A 16,866-nucleotide genomic window follows, 5' to 3' on the forward strand; every position below is an offset into this window, starting at 1 on the left:
AATATCGATAAAATATTGTTAAAATGAAGAAATAATCTATATTACAATGTTTTAAACACATATATATAATACTTTGAGTCCTGGACCATTTACACCAGGTTAATTTATCCATGGTTTTTGAAAATGTTGATAAATAAAACTTCGGTAACTTTAATGCACTTATAAACAATATCTCTTGTACATGTGATCACTATTTTAGCCATAATTGATATTTTATTGCAGTCAAAGTATGGAGATTTTATTCAGCCATTTATAAAGACGTGCTTATTCAAATTTTGAATTGATTTATGAAATGTAACGGACAAATAAATAAATGAAATAAACGATAAAAAATCCGATTTTATTGTATTTATATAATTGATAGGCATGCTAGAATATAATATTCCTTATCAATTTTTCAAATTGAAATAAACTCACTGATTGCAGAAAATGATCATTAATCATAATCAAACAAAATCTAAAAGTCCGAAGACCGTAAGGAAATTTTCGATTTTGAAAAAGTCGATCTCAATTATACATAAATGTTCCAATACGTCAACTATTCGCTGGAACAGATTATGCAACCGACAATTGGTGTTCCACAGCAAGTAACTATTGGTGGGATGACAGTAACAATCAAAAAGAAATTTGCAGAAGGTGGTTTTGCACAATTATATAGTTGCCGTGATGCTGCCAACGTAAAGTATGCAATAAAATACGTCTGTTCAAGTACATATGACGCATTTAATGCAGTGATACAAGAATTTAACTATCAGAAAGCTCTTTCAAAAAATCCCAACATTGTAAAAGTTTATGGCATGCTTGCAAACCAACGAGAATTGAAATCTCTCATATTAATGGAGTTTTGTGACAAAACTCTTGTTGATTTGCTAAATAAAAACTTTAAAAAATCACTTACAAACCAAACTATTCTTGGAATCTTTATTCCAATCTGTGAGGCAATGAAATGGATGCATTGCCAACCAAAGCCTCTGATCCATAGAGATATCAAAGTCGAAAACGTGCTCCAAAAGGATGGTCAGTGGAAATTATGTGATTTCGGCTCAACAACAGATACACCGTTGCTCGGATCCGAAATAAATGATAGTACAAAATCCATTATCGAAAAGTATACAACACCAAATTACAGAGCTCCAGAAGCTATCGACTTATTTAGGCACCAAGACATAAATACTAAATACGATATCTGGTCATTAGGATGCTTACTTTTCAAATTATGTACTTATAAGGATGCATTTAACGCTTCAGAGTCACTTGGCATATTAAATGCCAGAGTAAACTATCCGAATGATCCAATCGTCGATATTGCCATGAAAACACTCATCAAATACATTTTGAATCCAGATCCTGTGTCGCGACCTACAATTGATGATGTTTTAGCAAAATCTTACGATTTATTCCCGAATTTAGTTAGCCCAAAGTACAAATCCAAGGCTGTTAAGCAACCATCATTCGATCCTTTCGCACAAATGAATCAATCTGAGAAGAAACCAGAGATTAAAATTTCCAGATCGTCTTCTGAGCATAATATTGACGATCTTGACTTCGACGATGACGAAGATGACAAGCCACAACAAGCTAATAACACTAAAAAGTCCAGTAAAGAGAAGAAACATCATCACCATCATCATTCAAAGAAATCTGAGAAACATTCTGGATCATTGAGTGATGGACTTAGTTCTGGATCATCAAATGATCCATTTGCGGCAGCAAATTCATCAGATCCTTTCAATCCAAATCAATCTGACCCGTTTGCTCAAAATTCCAATGATCCATTCGCTCAGAGCTCCAATGATCCATTTGCTCCAAAGCAAAATGATCCTTTCGCACCTCAACAGCAAGATCCATTTGCAATTCCACAACAAGACCCATTTGCCGCTGCGTCATCATCAGATCCATTTGCTGTACCCCAAGGAACAAAGTTTGATCCATTCGCGGCCCAACCAAATCCATTTGCTCCAAGAAATGATCCATTTGCCACTTCACCTGGCCAATTTGGAGTTCCATCGTCTCAATCTGATCCATTTGCCAATAGTTCCCTTTCTGACGAATTAATTCCTCATATTGATGCTCATTTACTCGAAACAGACCAGAAAGAGCTTGAACGCCAACTATTGATGCAGGATGACTTTGAAATAGCTTCATCTGTTACTTCCCTTTACAACCAGGCTCCAAATGCAACAATTTTATTCCTATTTACAATTCTTCCTAGAACAGGATCGAAAGCTCGGGCTATATTTAGCGGTGTTAATCCAGCTCTTGTTGATGAACAGCTTGGAGAGATCATTACTATGCTTAAATCATTGTATGACGAAATTCCTGGATTAAAAGGTGACTTTTCAATGGAAACAAAGGATACTAAATGGGCACAACCATTACTAACCCTTGTTGATGTTGTCTGCCAGCTCGTAAACCAAAGATTCATTGAAGAACTTGCTTATATTATTGTTGGGGCTTATAACGGTGTATTGATGATTCATAAGAATACATATAATATTAACATTAAGCTTAGACTTAAAATGTCAGCTGATAATGTCACAGCTGCATTAGAAAAACTCGGATCAAATCTAACAATTGAATATCCATAATATATTTTTATTTATATTTTAAAATGTGATTTACTTGTTTAATTTTACTATTTTTTATAGTCATTCATCTTAATTTGATGTTAATTTTTCAATTTGTTATTCCTTCATAGTTATTTGATATTTTCAATAATGTTATACATTTCGCATACTGAAAATGAATGGTTTCATGAAAGTATTTTTATTCAAACAACAAACAAATAATTATTCATTAGCCTAAGTAAGGCATGCGGTGGAAACAGTATTGTAAATAACCAAATTATAATAATGCTAAAAGAAAAATAATATAATACCTCAAAAGGTGATGCATATTTGATAACATTTTGGAAAATCATTCGAAACCGCATCAAATTATATTAAATGGTCAGGATATGATTATATAAGTTATAGGTAAAGCAAAGAGTTCATCATGGACGCAATCACATGCTTGTTTTACCTCTCCGCTTTTTAATTGGTTGAACGTCAATTATTGGCTGCTTCGGTTGTTGTGGCTGCATTGCAATGGGTGGAGTAGGGATTGGTTGCATAGGAATAGGATCTGGAAATACAAGACTTTCAAACTTTGATAAACTTGGAGATCTCCTAACAAATTCTCTCTGAGAATTAATATTTAAATTTAGACTATTGAGTATGTCAACAGGTGAATAAAATGAAGGATGCTGTTCTGCACTAATTTCTAAAGTTTTTTGATCAAGTGATAATTCCGAGACTCCTCTATCATTAGGAAACTCAACGAATATAGCAGGCAACTGAACAGATCCTGATGGTCTAATCTTTGTTTTATTTCTTTCAAGAAGAGCTCTATATAATAAATATGCCTTGAGTTTTCTAGCAACTGCCTCTTGTAACATATCACACTTTTCTGATAAATCTTCTTTTTCAGGGATTTCTTGTGGAGGATTGAATGAAATTGAACTTTGAACGTACTTAATGTTTTTTGCTTCTTTTGTGATTAAACCTGCGGCTAAAAATACATTTAAAACATCATAAACTCTTCTTCTAGTTGTCTTTTCATTACTATATTCATCATTACCGTTGCATTCTTTGATTATTTGATCAGCGACTTCTGAAAAAGTAGTGGTTTGATGGGTACGTATGATATTTAATATTTTAGCTGACATATTATTTAGTGATGCAGGTGATGATCTCGTTCCGGAACTATCAGAAAGCATTGATTGCTATTCAACGAATTTGAAAAAATAAACGTCCACTTTTTAGATGCGAAAATTTGGTACACATAATAAGCACACAATAACAAGTATATTTATCTTTCATCCTTCAATCGAATTCAATTTTTTGAATGAAGGGAAATTATAATTTGACCGAATAAAATCTATCGTTTTATTCAATTTTCGTTCTGTGGAAAAAATAAACACTAAAAACAAATACAGGTAAAGTACAAACAAAGTTTAGTTCAGCTTGAATTACTAAGGAGAGATTGATAAATCTTCCATGTTTCCGATAACAATGGATCAATAACTACCTCAGGCTTTATAATTGGTTTGATCTCAGGTTTAAGTGATTCAAAGAGCCAATATACGATGCCTGGCAAGTAAGAAGCTGCATTGAGCAAAACTGTTTTAATAGTTGATGATCTCGTTGAATTAACAGCCTGTGAATAGTCTGTAAATGCGCTAAGTGTTGATTCTAAAGCATTGTTCGTTTCGACTAATTGATCATATAGTTTTTGATTATGTTTTGCATTAAAGTTTACAATAGATTCATTAAATCTATTTGCAGAGGACTGAAGAGCAATAGCATTATCGATGAGAATTTGCGATTCTCCTAATTTTGTGCGATGTGGTGTAAAGCAATCTTTTGCTGCCAGGATGGCATTGTTCAAAACAAGCCGGGTTTGCTTTAATGGACCTTCCACGGATGGGACAATAGAAGTATTAGTCATATTGTTTCTTCTGGCAGGGCTTAATTCCATCTCAAATTATAAATTTGTAAATAAAAAACGACCAGATAGTCACTTTTCCTTTCAATTTTATTTATTGTTTATTTTATTTCAAAAATTGAATTATTTAATGATCGTTCACAGATGGAAAATATTTGAAAAATAACCATGAACATCATACAAGGATCATTTTTAATTTTCATTCGGTTCTCTTCACATCTCAGATGAATATAATCAAAAATAAGTTTTCATAATGAATTCATACTAACAAATTCTATAATAATTAAAGTGCGCAATTTCCTAAGCAAAAACTATGTTTCTATGAAATTCAGAATGTAATCTATCTATTTTGGATGTTTCCCATCAGATAACCATTAAGAAATTTTTATATAATAATTTATTTAGGGAATGGAGATTCAAATATCCAAATCGAAAGTCAAATTATATTATTATCTATTACTTTAGACCAGAAATATAATTTTTCTCTATTACATCAAAATAAATACTTAAAATTAGTGAGAAATATGAAAAAGGTCCATAAAATAATAAACTTTTGATTGATTTCATGTGCATTACTATTTTGACTCGATGAAATGCTGACATTCATCAACATATTTATGTTCCATGATTTTTTCGAATTATGCTGTGTTTTGCATATCTTCTCAAATTTATGCCTAGAGTTGTTATATTTCTCCTTATTAAATCTTTTATGATTATACATATGATCTAGAATCTCAATCTTAAACACTGCTGTGGTTGGACAGTTCCAACAAATCAAAATGCATGCGCTTTCACAATGATTCTATTCTTTTTATTACAATACGAAGATCCATCAACAGGAGTCGAATATGACTCGAATGGAAGAAGATCTATTATCAGTACTCCAACAAAATTAACAAATTTTGTGGTTCCTTCTTCTGTTGAATATATCAAAGGAGGTGATTCTTCTAAGAAAAGTTCTTTCTTCAATTGTCGATCTTCTATTGTATCTGTCGTTTTCGAGACAGGATCAAAACTTTCTAATATCGATGAATGGGTTTTCGCCGATAGTTCTTTGCAAACAATTGATATGGAAGCTTGCACAGAATTAGAGCAGTTGAGTAGAGGTCTTTTCCAAAATGCAGCAAAATTATCGAGTATTAAATTTCCTAAAAATTTAAAAAGACTTAGGGCAGGGTGTTTCTATTTATGTAGCTCTCTCAAAGCAGTTACATTCCCTGATTCACTAGAAAGAATTGATGCATATGAAGGTGGTTTCAATCGAATGTTCTTTAAACAACTTGAATCTGTTTCAATTAGCAGGGAATCAAATTTAACAGCAATTTATGCTGATGCATTTATGGATTCCAAACTGAAATATTTTTATATCCCTTCAAAATTAACAACAATAACTCCTTCTGCATTTTCTAACGTCCCAATAGAACGGTTTGAAATAGATGATAGAAATCCTGTATTTAAAACAGATGGAAAAGTTATTTTTGCTAATTCTAATAATGTTACTTTATTTTTAGTATCTTCCGCAGTATCTGGAACCTTCCAAGTCCCTTCTTTTGTCACAAAAATAAGTTCTCATTGTTTTCGAGGTGGTTCCGTTCAAAAGATAATATTACATAACAAAATCACTAAAATTGACAATTGGGCCTTCGCTTCTACAGACATAGTTCAGTTTGATTATGTTTCAAGTATAACAACCATAGAACATTCAACTTTTAAATATGCTGCACTACTTGAAACTGTAAATTTGTCGGATACGATTATATCAATTGGAGAAAGTGCATTTTACTCATGTCACAAGCTTAAAAATATAGTGTTACCGTCTAGATTACAAAAAATTGATAATCTTGCTTTTGGAAATTGTGAATCATTAACAAAACTAATTTTACCAGGTACTGTAACTTCCATGGGCCAGTCTGTTTTCACAAATTGCTTGCCAACTTTCGAGTTGGATTGCACACAAAACGATAATTTTTATCTCGACAACGGAATGTTCTTCATTGATTCAAGACACACATTGTCCGAATACTTCGGTAATAGTAACCGAACGGATATTTCAATTCCTCCTGAATGCACATCTATTGCCTTGTCTGTTTTTGAAAATTCAAACATAAGAAATGTTGTTTTCTCAAACAGTGCAGAGTTAAATGTTGGAAAAGGTGCTTTTTATTTATCTGAAGTTGCACATGTTACATTTCCTTCATCATTGAAATCATTAGGAGATTATTGCTTCAAGAATTGTAAACAATTAGAAACAATTATATTCCAAGGTAACTCTATAACGGAAATTCCTTCCGAATGTTTTTCAGGATGCACAAAACTAAGAGATTTCGTTCTTCCTAGCAGCATTGAAGTCATCAATATAAAGGCATTTCTTTCATGCACTTCAATAGGAGATGTTTTACTTGATAAAACAAATGTTCGAACAATTCTTGCTGAAGCTTTCAAAGATTCAGGTTTATCAAAAATTGCATTGCCTTCTACAGCAGAAACATTAGATTACAGCTGCTTCCAGAACACAAAAACAACAAGTTTCTCTGCAGCATGCAATATATCAATGTTTTGTCTAAAGAACTCTGTTTTATTGACAACAGTTACATTGAAACAATGTGTTGTAACAATTGGAGATAGCGCTTTTGAAGGTTGCACAGAACTAGAATCAGTAAGCCTTTCAGCTTCTGTTGAATCAATTCGATACTATGCGTTCCAGAGTTGTGCTGAATTATCAAAATTCAATATCGAACTTAACAGCAATCTTAACGAAATTTATGGCGGATGTTTCAACAATTGTCCAAATCTTGTAAATTTGGTACTTGACAGCCAAGAACGGAATTTGAGATTTTCGAATGGAGCTTTGACTGATTGGGCAGAAACAAAGATCATCTGTTTCTTACCTGGAAGCAATATTAACACATTCATTGTACCAACGAGTATGAGAACAATAGGAAACTATGCGTTCCAAGGTGCAGCGAGATTGACAAGAGTGTTATTCAATGGTAACCAAATCAATGATATTGGATACCAAGCTTTCAAAGGATGCACAAACCTTAACTTTCTGTTCTTTAACTCTCCAAGTCTAACTGTGTTAAATCCTTCAGCTTTTGAAGACTGTCCATCCCTTCAACAATGTGGAACTGTTTCTTGTCCAACGAGTCTCCAAAGTCTCTTTAAAGCTGCAAAATTTAAAGAAATCTGCTTTAAAGTCGACTGTCCAATGAAGAATGAGTGTACTGTTATGTGCAGGCTAACATAATTACCTCCTGTAGCTGTATTCATAGCAATGCTATTATAAATGAATAAAAGAGATTTTTAAAGAATATCTTAATTATTATTTCTAGGTATTAATATATTAATAAAACAAAATATAAAAGGATGAGATAAGATATTTTTTAATCATTGTAAAATTAAGAAATAACTTTAGATCGAATATAATTCATCATTATATTACTCTGAATACATTCGATATTTAGTGGTGCGGGCCTCCATGTGGACCTTGTGGGCCGCCGTGCTGACCACCTTGTGGACCTCCGTGTGGACCTTGATGTGACATTCTAAAAATGAAGTGATAAATTTTGTGTGCAAGTTTTTTTTTATTTCAAATAAAAAATTGCCTTAACTTGCTTTCAATTCCTATACAAAATGCCTTATCATAATTCTGAATACAATTTAACAAATGAAGTCTTCAAACAACACATGAACATGTTTGATTAATTTGTCAAATATTAAACCCTTTTCAATCAAGATTTTTGAAAGAAAATGTTTGACAAAAATTTCAATCAAAACCTTTCAAATTCAATAAAATCAAAAACGTGTATTTTAATGTCTAATGATGATTTTATGATTATTTTAAGTTTCACATCTGATGGATCGGTTTCAATACTTGGCGTCAAATGCCTTACTTTTGTTGAATATTCGATTATTGTATGAAATTATGTGAGGTGATTTTCTGGTTTTGATTGTTGTAATAGTTGTTCAGCCTTACTGTACTCTGTACTTGTGATTATCGTAATATCACACATCAACCTGATTTTCGGGCAATAGAAGTTGAATGATTAAAATCAGGTCGGAATGTAAATATTTATTTGGTTCTTATTGCATTTTGAGAGATTTGAAGTTTACATTCTGGTTCTAAAATACTTTGTAATAGAATGTATTAAAAAAAATATTATTATTATTATTTCTCTTTACTTAAGAAGGCATTTAACTAATTGGTTGGAAGACTGTCTTGTCACCTGCCTTTGGTAATTTCATACGAATGATAATGAAACCAACAACAAAGAGAATGATTAAGAGAACGACAATTACAATCAAAACTATCTCAGCAACTGAGAGGCCGATGATGTGTCTTGCGTTCAATTCACCTGGGACTTTAGTGCTGCATGACTTGAGAGCAGCTTTACCCAACAAATCACCATATGGATATTTATCTGTGACATAAGCGTTTGTTAAGATTGGATTTGAAGCTTCTGGTGATGATTGTGAATAAACGAATCCATCATAGCAAACTGTGTAAAGATATGTATCAGCATTGAAAGCAGTTGGATCAATTGAAACAACAGATGCTGGAATCTTGATGACAGTTGTTCCAATACTCTTCTGGTAGAGGGTGGTTTTGCCGACAGTAGCTGCCTCAATCCATGGGCGGATTGAATTTGCACCGATCTTCTTTACATCCTTTGGAATTGTGTATGTCTTTGATAACTTTCCGAATGTTAAGACCAAGTTTCCAGAATACTTGTCAATTAAGCAATTTCCGGATACTGTGAAGAAGACACTGTTCTTCTCAACCTTGAGACTGACATCAGCAGTATCGAAGACTGTTGGATCAACAGACATTACAGTAGCTGGAATTGTCAACTTAGAAATTCCAGAGTATGCGAAACATCCAGCATCGAGTGTCATCAAATTCTTTCCGAAAGTAACCTTAGATAACTTCTTTGCATTATTGAAGACATTGCTAACAACTAATATGAGTTTTGGTGGGTAAACAACTGACTTGAGACCAGTATCACTGAATGCGTACTCTCCAAGTTCCTCGACATTATCAATTTTAACAGATGTCAAAGCTGTGCAAGCTACGAAACAGTTGCCTCCAATCTTTATGACGTTGCTTAAATCAATATCAGTGAGGGAAGTGCATTTTGCAAAGCAATATTCGCCTAACTCTGTTATCTGGGTGCTGAGAACGACCTTCTTTAAGTTTGTGCAGTTAAAGAGCAATCTTGCTGGCAATGAGTTTTTAAGTTTATTATCATTTGCTGTGTAGTTGAATGTAGTTAAGTTGAGACAGTTTTCGAATAGTCCTGCTGGAAGTTCAACGTAATGACTAATATTGACTGTCTTTAATTGTCTGCTCAAAACGAAAGCATCAGCAGAAATTTTCATTACTAACGGTGGGAATTCGAATTCAGTTGCCTTACTGCCAAATGCGTAGAGAGTTAACTTCATTGAGTCAAAGAAAACTCCATTATCATGAGACAAATCTTTGGCTGATTTTATATTGTAATCATATAACTGTTCACATCCAATGAATGGAGATAAACTTAAGGAGTCTCTATCAGTGGAGTTGAGAACAAGGGTCTTCAAATGCTTGCAGTTCATGAATGGAGCAGATCCCATTTGTGGAACAGAGCTGAGTGTAAGCTTTGTGATAAGTGTTTCGCCGAAAGCAAATGATCCGATCACTGTGCTGAATAACTCAATTTCTCCAGTGACCTTTGTCTTGTAGAATGCCAAGTTGCCAATCTGTGTTAACTTGTCATTGATCTTGAGTGTCTCAAGAGCAAAGCAATATGCGAAAGCATTATTTGGAACAGCATAGCTTCCTTCGATGGCGGTTACATCAACGGACTTCAATTTTTCGCAGCCTTCGAATGCTTGGGCACCGAAATTTGAAGAATAGAACTTCAATTCTGTGATTCCAAGGCATCCCATGAACGCTGAGGAACCAATTGTATATCCCTGGTAAATTGTTTTAATAACAACTTTGTCGCAATAGGCAAATGCAGAGTCGCCAATTGACATTGTCTGGTTAGGGAAATCAACTTCTAATTTGGCACATAACCAGAATGCTTCACCACCAATTGATGAAACATTGACAAGATTGAATTTTTCGAGACTTGAGCAGCGATAGAATGTTGCTTGTCCGACTGTTTCGAATGTTCCCTTGACTTCCTTCAACTTGAAACACTCGTAGAAGAGGTTGTCATCTAATCTAACCTTCTTTGATCCAAATGTTACAGTCTCCAAAATGTTGCATCCCTTGAAAGCACCATTTGTAAGTGTAACATTGTCTCCAATTGTTACTGTCTTGAGAAGTTCGTTGTGAGCGAATGCTTCCTTTCCAACAGTTAATGCATCAAAGTTTTCCAATTTGAGATCTGCGAACAATACGTGTTCGAAAGCATTGTCGCCAATTTGCTTTAATGATCTTGGTAAGGCAATCTCGCTGATGTTTGTGTTTCCGAAGGCGGCGTCGCCGATTTGCTGGAGGGTGGACTTATCAGCGAAGTTGACCTTTGTTAACTTTGTGCAGTAAACGAAGGCCCTTTCGCCAATAACTTGAACTGTGTTAGGGATTGTAATGGTTTGAAGATTTGCGCAATACATGAAGCAGCCTGTTTGGATCTGTGTAACACCAGAGCCTAATTCAACTTCTGTGAGACCTGTGTCCATAAATAATCCAGCTCCAAGCTCGGACTGGTTGAGCTTGATTTTATCGAGGCTGTGGCAATAGCGGAAGGCGAACTCACCAATAGTTTGGATGTGTGAGAGGTCAATTGTGGTAAGATTTGTGCCTTCGAAGCAACTGTTGCCGAGTTTTATGATATTCTCTGAGAGCTCAACTGTTGCGAGCTTACGGCAGTTCTTAAAGCAGTTTTCTGGAATTTCTGTAACTTTGGTGGCTGTGATCTTGATTGTTTTAAGTGTATCAATGTTTTCAAATGAGTAAAGCTCTATGATTTCATCACCAGTAATAATAATTGTATCAACATTCTTTTCAAGACAACGCTGTCTGATGAGACCGGTATCATTGATTTGGTCTAGAGTAGAAATGGTCATTTTATTTCCATCAATAGGAGCTTCATCACTATTAAACAATACATTTCGACGAAGTATTGAGCTAATTGCAATACTTGAATATAGCATTTAGTGAGTTTTAATAAAAGTGAAGTGATTTATTTCAAATCTGAAATTGAAGACGATATAAGGTCGCCAAAAAAAGTGCGGAAATTAAAAACCGCAGTTTGAGTACTTTCTGAGAGTCTGTTTGTCAGAAAGTATACATTTGTAAACTTTCTGACACTAAAATTTTTTTGGTCCTTTCAAAGTTTTTGACAATGTCAAAAAGTATACATCGGGGCTCACAATTTTCCTCTCAAACGGCGGTTTTTTAAAAACGCTCAATTTTTCATCGACCTTATATTCCTACGATATCGAATTTTCATAATATTATTAATTACTGCAAATATGCATTATATGATATGGATAAAATAAGGGCAAATTCGTCAATTTCTTTCAAAAATCGATATTTCATAGTTTTTCTATCGTATCATTGAAAAACAATTTTCTTATTATAAATAATACAATCTAATTTTACCATTTAATTAATTTCTGATATAAACCGTTTAATTGATTTTTTCAATATTGGGCAGCCAAATTATCCAGTGGGAATCATAATTTCGACTTGTGCTGAAGATAATAAACTGCAGATCCGAAAGTATTTCAATCATATATCTCAAATATTAAGCACTTTTTCAGATTAATCCCCAGAAAAGATGGCTAAAGTGTAAAAAGTTTTAATTTATTCTATTTTTTTGGAGGATCAATCGAGTGTAAGACGAATAACATATATAGTCATTTTATGACATCTTATTATGACCTAAAAATGCTGGAGAATCGAAATTCCGGGCCAAACGATTATTTTTGATTGAATTTTGAATGAAAGTCTAATCATATGATTATGAAAATAAATATAGTAGTGAACTATGAATCAAATGCATTCTTGTGAGATCAATGATGTAGGCTAGCATTTCATTAATGAATACTTGAAAAGAATTTAAAATCGAATGAATAATTTATCATATCAAATCTTTAGGATAAGATTCATCAATACCTGACGTAAATTTTTATTCAAGAATGTTTGAATGATAATATAAACAAAAAAAAATTATCTTAATTATTTCTTAATTCAATCATATCATTTCATTTATAAATGTATTTCTTTGAAAACATACAATTTTCATATGGCATAACATATATGTCTGATCCAAAACCAGTTTTAAATAAGAAAATTTCTAATAATGGAATACTAAAACAAGATTTGAAATGCACAAGCATTGTTGAACTTAAATTACCCGATGAATTACAGTTTTATCAGGATATTGATGATTTGATTCGCAACCAAACAGCAGAAAACATAGAAGAAACCTTCAACAAACTCAAAGGTATCACTGAGGTACGTGAAGATTTCATTTATTACATCTTTAACGTAATTCATTATTATACTTTTCTCAGAGCAGATGAACACAAGTATGATACTCTAGTAAACCTCCTATCTACAATTCAAAAGCCAGAATATGACAATAATTTCAGTACTCTCTTTGAAAGTGAAACAATATCAAAATCAATTCGTCATCAATTACGTGATGATAATATTGAAAGTGCAAAGCATCTCCAAGCAAATCGAGGGACGAAGAAATAGAAGGTTCTTGAAGCCTGCTGTCTTGATGGAAACGTAAATTGTCTAAAATACTTTCTTGAAAATGGCCGTGCGATAACTCCTAGCTTAAGCAGATGTGCTGCAATTGGTGGAAATATGGAAATTATCAAGATTCTAGAGGAGAAAGGTGTAAATTTTGATAATTGTTTAGAATGCGCAATTGCAGGCCATAATAATGAAGTTGCTGACTATTTAATGCAAAAGTATACATGCGAACCAATTGATGCTCAAATGTGTATCTTTTACTTTAACTTCAAAGCATTTTATTTTTGCGTCCAAAATTCATTAGACACTAAATCAGAGTTTAATTTATTTTTGGCAAAGGATATAAACAATATCTTGTGTTCATTGCATCTGATGCAAATTATTTTGATGGATTCAAAAGGCATTCGCGAAAATTCATGGAAGAGAAGGATTACGAACTAATTAAAGTATTGAAAAGAACAAACAATATTTCGGAAATGTATTCAGATTATGAAAAAGTAAAATTATATTCTAAACTTTGTAAAAAGCATGATTTGGAAACTGAGATTCTTGCTTTAGTCGAATCGAAAAAGAAAGAGGATTCTGATTATAGTTGATTATTGATATTATTATCTAGTTTTACTCTGCATGTGCTTAAAACAGCATATATCTGTTTACTTATAATTGATATCAAACAGATACATGGTTGCATAAAATAATTTCATAGATAAAATATACTGAAGATGAAAAAATAATTAAATTTATTATTATTTCTCTTTACTTAGAAAGTTATTTAATTAATTGATTGGAAGATTGTCTTGTCACCTGCCTTTGGTAATTTCATACGAATTAAAATGATTGAGACAATAAGGATGATGATCAGGAGAACAACTAGTACAATCAAAACAATCTCAGGAATGGATAGGCCGATGATGTGTCTTGCTCTATATTCACGTGGAAGTTTAGTGCTGCATGACTTAACAGAGGTAAGACCAAGTAATTTATGGTACGGATACTTATCTGTGACATAAGCATTTGTCAAAAGTGGTTGTGCAACGTCTTCTACTTCTGGCGAATAAACGAAACCATCATAGCAAACTGTGTAAAGGAATACATCAGGAAGGAATGCTTGCTTGTCGATTGAAATAACAGAATCAGGGATCTTGATGACAGGTGCTCCGAGATTCGTATTGTAGAATGAGATTGAGTTGACCTGTGCTGCGTCTGTCCATGCACGAATTGAAGTACCACCAATCTTCTTGACTTCCTTTGGAATTGTATATACCTTTGGTAAATTTCCGAATGTTAAAATTAAGTTTCCAGAATTCCTTTCGATTAAGCAATTTCCGGAGATTGTGAAGTATGGGTTATCCTTCTCAACTTTAAGACTGATATCAGCATAATCGAATGCTGATGGATCGATTGTCATAACTGAATTTGGAATTGTTAATTTGGAAATTCCTGAGTACTTGAAACAGTCTTCCTTGAATTCCTGAATTGAATTTGAAAATGTAACTTTAGATAATTTCTTTGTTGAGTTGAAAACACCTTGGGAAACGGCACTCAAAGCAGATGGATATACAATTGATTTAATTCCTGTGTTGCTGAATGGAATATACCAAGATTTTGGACATTTTGAATATTCACTGACTTCAATGATTGGCAATCTGCGAAACAGTTGTCGCCAATCACTTTAACATTGGCTAAATCGATATCTGATAATGAAGTGCAACCAGCAAAGCATGAAGCGCCTAATTCAGAATCATTCAGAACAAGTGTTTGAAGTTGCTTGCAATCTTTAAATGAACTTCCACCAAAGAGTATATATTGATTCATTGTAACCTTTGTGATGTGTGTTCCTTTAAACGCGTAATCTCCTACTGCAGTGCAGTATAAATCTAATTCGCCATCAATAATTGTTCCGACAAATACACCATCGGCTACAACACCAATTTTTTCGCTGCCTTTGAGTGTCTGAAGTTTAGAACAGTATGCAAAAGCATAATTTTGAATCATCAAGTCTTCGTTGTGACCAGTCAAATCAACAGATTTCAGATTTTCACATCCTTTAAAAGTTCTCTCGTAAATTGAATTTGTGCCAAAGAACTTTAAATCTGTTATTCCTTTGCAATCCATAAATGCGCCTTTGCTAATATAATATCCTTGATAAATTGTATTAATAACAACTTTGTCGCAATAGGCAAATGCGGATTCACCAATTTTCATTGTCTGGTTAGGGAATTCAACTACTAATTTGGAACACATCCAGAATGCTTCATCACCAATTGATGAAACATTGACAAGATTGAACTTCTCGAGACTTGAGCAGCGATAGAATGTTGACTTGCCAACTTTTTGGAATGTTCCCTTGACTTCCTTCAACTTGAAACACTCGTAGAAAAGGTTGTCATCTAATTCAATCGGCTTTGATCCAAATGTAACAGACTCCAAATTTGAACATCCTTCAAAGGATCCATCCAAGACGAAAACATCATCTCCAATTGTGACTGTCCTGAGTTCATCACAATAAGCAAATACTTTGCTTTAGGGATGCGTTAAACACGCCATTTGACCGGGCGTACATTTTTTTTGTTCGCCCAAAAATTTCGCCATTTGAGAAATTCAAAAATTAAAAATAAAATTTTAATCTTGATTTTTTTATTTTCGTGATTTTTTTGAAACTTACATAAGCGATGAAATACTTTTTTTAAGTAATCGTTTATTATATATAAATATATCTTAATAAATTTAATTCCTTAAGGTAGAGCGTGTTCAAATTTAAAATCTCATACAATATTTTCTTAATGGCGTATTTTTCTGAGGTCGCCCAAATAAAGGTGAATTCAAAATTGAGAACTCCAAGGCGTATGGCGAGTATTCAAAATGTACGCCACTTACAAAATATTGAATGTGGATTATCAATTTTTTGGCGTGTTCAATTTCAAATTTTGATATTTATGTTTATTTTATTCAGTATAATGCTAAGAATTAAAATATAAAATTCATAGAATTTTTTCTTTGAAAATATTTTACATTTTTATTAGACCACTCCTAAACTAGTCATCAGGTTATCCTCAGATCATCCTCAGACTACTCCTTATCAGATTACTCATCATCCTCAGACTACTCCTTAGACCCCTCCTCATCAGACTACTCCTCAGATTATCCTCAAACTCCTCAGATCTTCCTCCTGAGACTACTCTTCAGACTACTCCTTAGAGTCCTCCTCATCAGACTAGTCCTGAGACTAGTCCTCAGACTACTCCTGAAACTACTCCTCAGATTATCCTCAGACTCCTCCTCAGATTATCCTCAAACTCCTCCTCAGATTATCCTCAGACTAGTCCTCAGATTATCCTCAAACTACTCCTCAGATTATCCTCAGACTCCTCCTCAGATTATCCTCAAACTACTCCTCAGTCTAATCCTCAGATTCCTCCTCAGATTATCCTCAAACTACTCCTCAGTCTAATCCTCAGACTCCTCCTCAGATTATCCTCAAACTACTCCTCAAACTACTCCTCAAACTCCTCCTCAGATTATCCTCAAACTCCTCAGACTACTCCTCGGTCTAATCCTCAGACTCCTCCTCAGATTATCCTCAAACTCCTCAGACTACTCCTCAAACTACTCCTCAGATTATCCTCAGACTCCTCCTCAGATTATCCTCAGACTCCTCAGATTATCCTCAAACTCCTCAG

At 33.6% G+C, this 16,866-nt stretch overlaps 8 protein-coding genes across 8 annotated transcripts; 3 read left to right on the top strand and 5 right to left on the bottom strand.

The window, feature by feature from the left end:
- Nucleotides 1-521: 521 nt before the first annotated feature.
- Nucleotides 522-2,588, top strand: TVAGG3_0265470 (clathrin-coated pit assembly; the record flags this gene model as incomplete). Its single annotated transcript, XM_001583560.1, has 1 exon — nt 522-2,588. One exon carries the CDS (start codon nt 522-524, stop codon nt 2,586-2,588), a length of 2,067 nt encoding a protein of 688 aa, XP_001583610.1.
- A 41-nt stretch (nt 2,589-2,629) lies between these two features.
- Nucleotides 2,630-3,797, bottom strand: TVAGG3_0265480 (cell cycle; the record flags this gene model as incomplete). Its single annotated transcript, XM_001583561.1, has 1 exon — nt 3,005-3,757. One exon carries the CDS (start codon nt 3,755-3,757, stop codon nt 3,005-3,007), a length of 753 nt encoding a protein of 250 aa, XP_001583611.1.
- A 149-nt stretch (nt 3,798-3,946) lies between these two features.
- On the bottom strand, nt 3,947-4,519 carry TVAGG3_0265490 (uncharacterized protein; the record flags this gene model as incomplete). The annotated part of the gene is made up of 1 exon (XM_001583562.2): nt 4,000-4,518. The coding sequence occupies one exon, from the start codon at nt 4,516-4,518 to the stop codon at nt 4,000-4,002; it is 519 nt and encodes a 172-aa protein (XP_001583612.1).
- Nucleotides 4,520-5,281: 762 nt separating this feature from the next.
- On the top strand, nt 5,282-7,732 carry TVAGG3_0265500 (structural constituent of cell wall; the record flags this gene model as incomplete). The annotated part of the gene is made up of 1 exon (XM_001583563.1): nt 5,282-7,732. One exon carries the CDS (start codon nt 5,282-5,284, stop codon nt 7,730-7,732), a length of 2,451 nt encoding a protein of 816 aa, XP_001583613.1.
- Nucleotides 7,733-8,679: 947 nt separating this feature from the next.
- On the bottom strand, nt 8,680-11,628 carry TVAGG3_0265510 (surface antigen family; the record flags this gene model as incomplete). Its single annotated transcript, XM_001583564.1, has 1 exon — nt 8,680-11,628. The coding sequence occupies one exon, from the start codon at nt 11,626-11,628 to the stop codon at nt 8,680-8,682; it is 2,949 nt and encodes a 982-aa protein (XP_001583614.1).
- A 1,066-nt stretch (nt 11,629-12,694) lies between these two features.
- On the top strand, nt 12,695-13,890 carry TVAGG3_0265520 (spectrin binding; the record flags this gene model as incomplete). Its single annotated transcript, XM_001583565.1, has 1 exon — nt 12,695-13,183. One exon carries the CDS (start codon nt 12,695-12,697, stop codon nt 13,181-13,183), a length of 489 nt encoding a protein of 162 aa, XP_001583615.1.
- Nucleotides 13,891-13,958: 68 nt separating this feature from the next.
- TVAGG3_0265530 (leucine-rich repeats (6 copies)-containing protein) lies at nt 13,959-14,594 on the bottom strand (the record flags this gene model as incomplete). The annotated part of the gene is made up of 1 exon (XM_001583566.1): nt 13,959-14,594. The coding sequence occupies one exon, from the start codon at nt 14,592-14,594 to the stop codon at nt 13,959-13,961; it is 636 nt and encodes a 211-aa protein (XP_001583616.1).
- A 134-nt stretch (nt 14,595-14,728) lies between these two features.
- Nucleotides 14,729-15,430, bottom strand: TVAGG3_0265540 (antigen BSP-related family; the record flags this gene model as incomplete). The annotated part of the gene is made up of 1 exon (XM_001583567.1): nt 14,729-15,430. The coding sequence occupies one exon, from the start codon at nt 15,428-15,430 to the stop codon at nt 14,729-14,731; it is 702 nt and encodes a 233-aa protein (XP_001583617.1).
- Between the last annotated feature and the right edge of the window lie 1,436 nt (nt 15,431-16,866).

The sequence above is a fragment of the Trichomonas vaginalis genome, chromosome V (assembly GCF_026262505.1).
Source record: "Trichomonas vaginalis G3 chromosome V, whole genome shotgun sequence".
NCBI classification, from domain to species: domain Eukaryota; phylum Parabasalia; order Trichomonadida; family Trichomonadidae; genus Trichomonas; species Trichomonas vaginalis.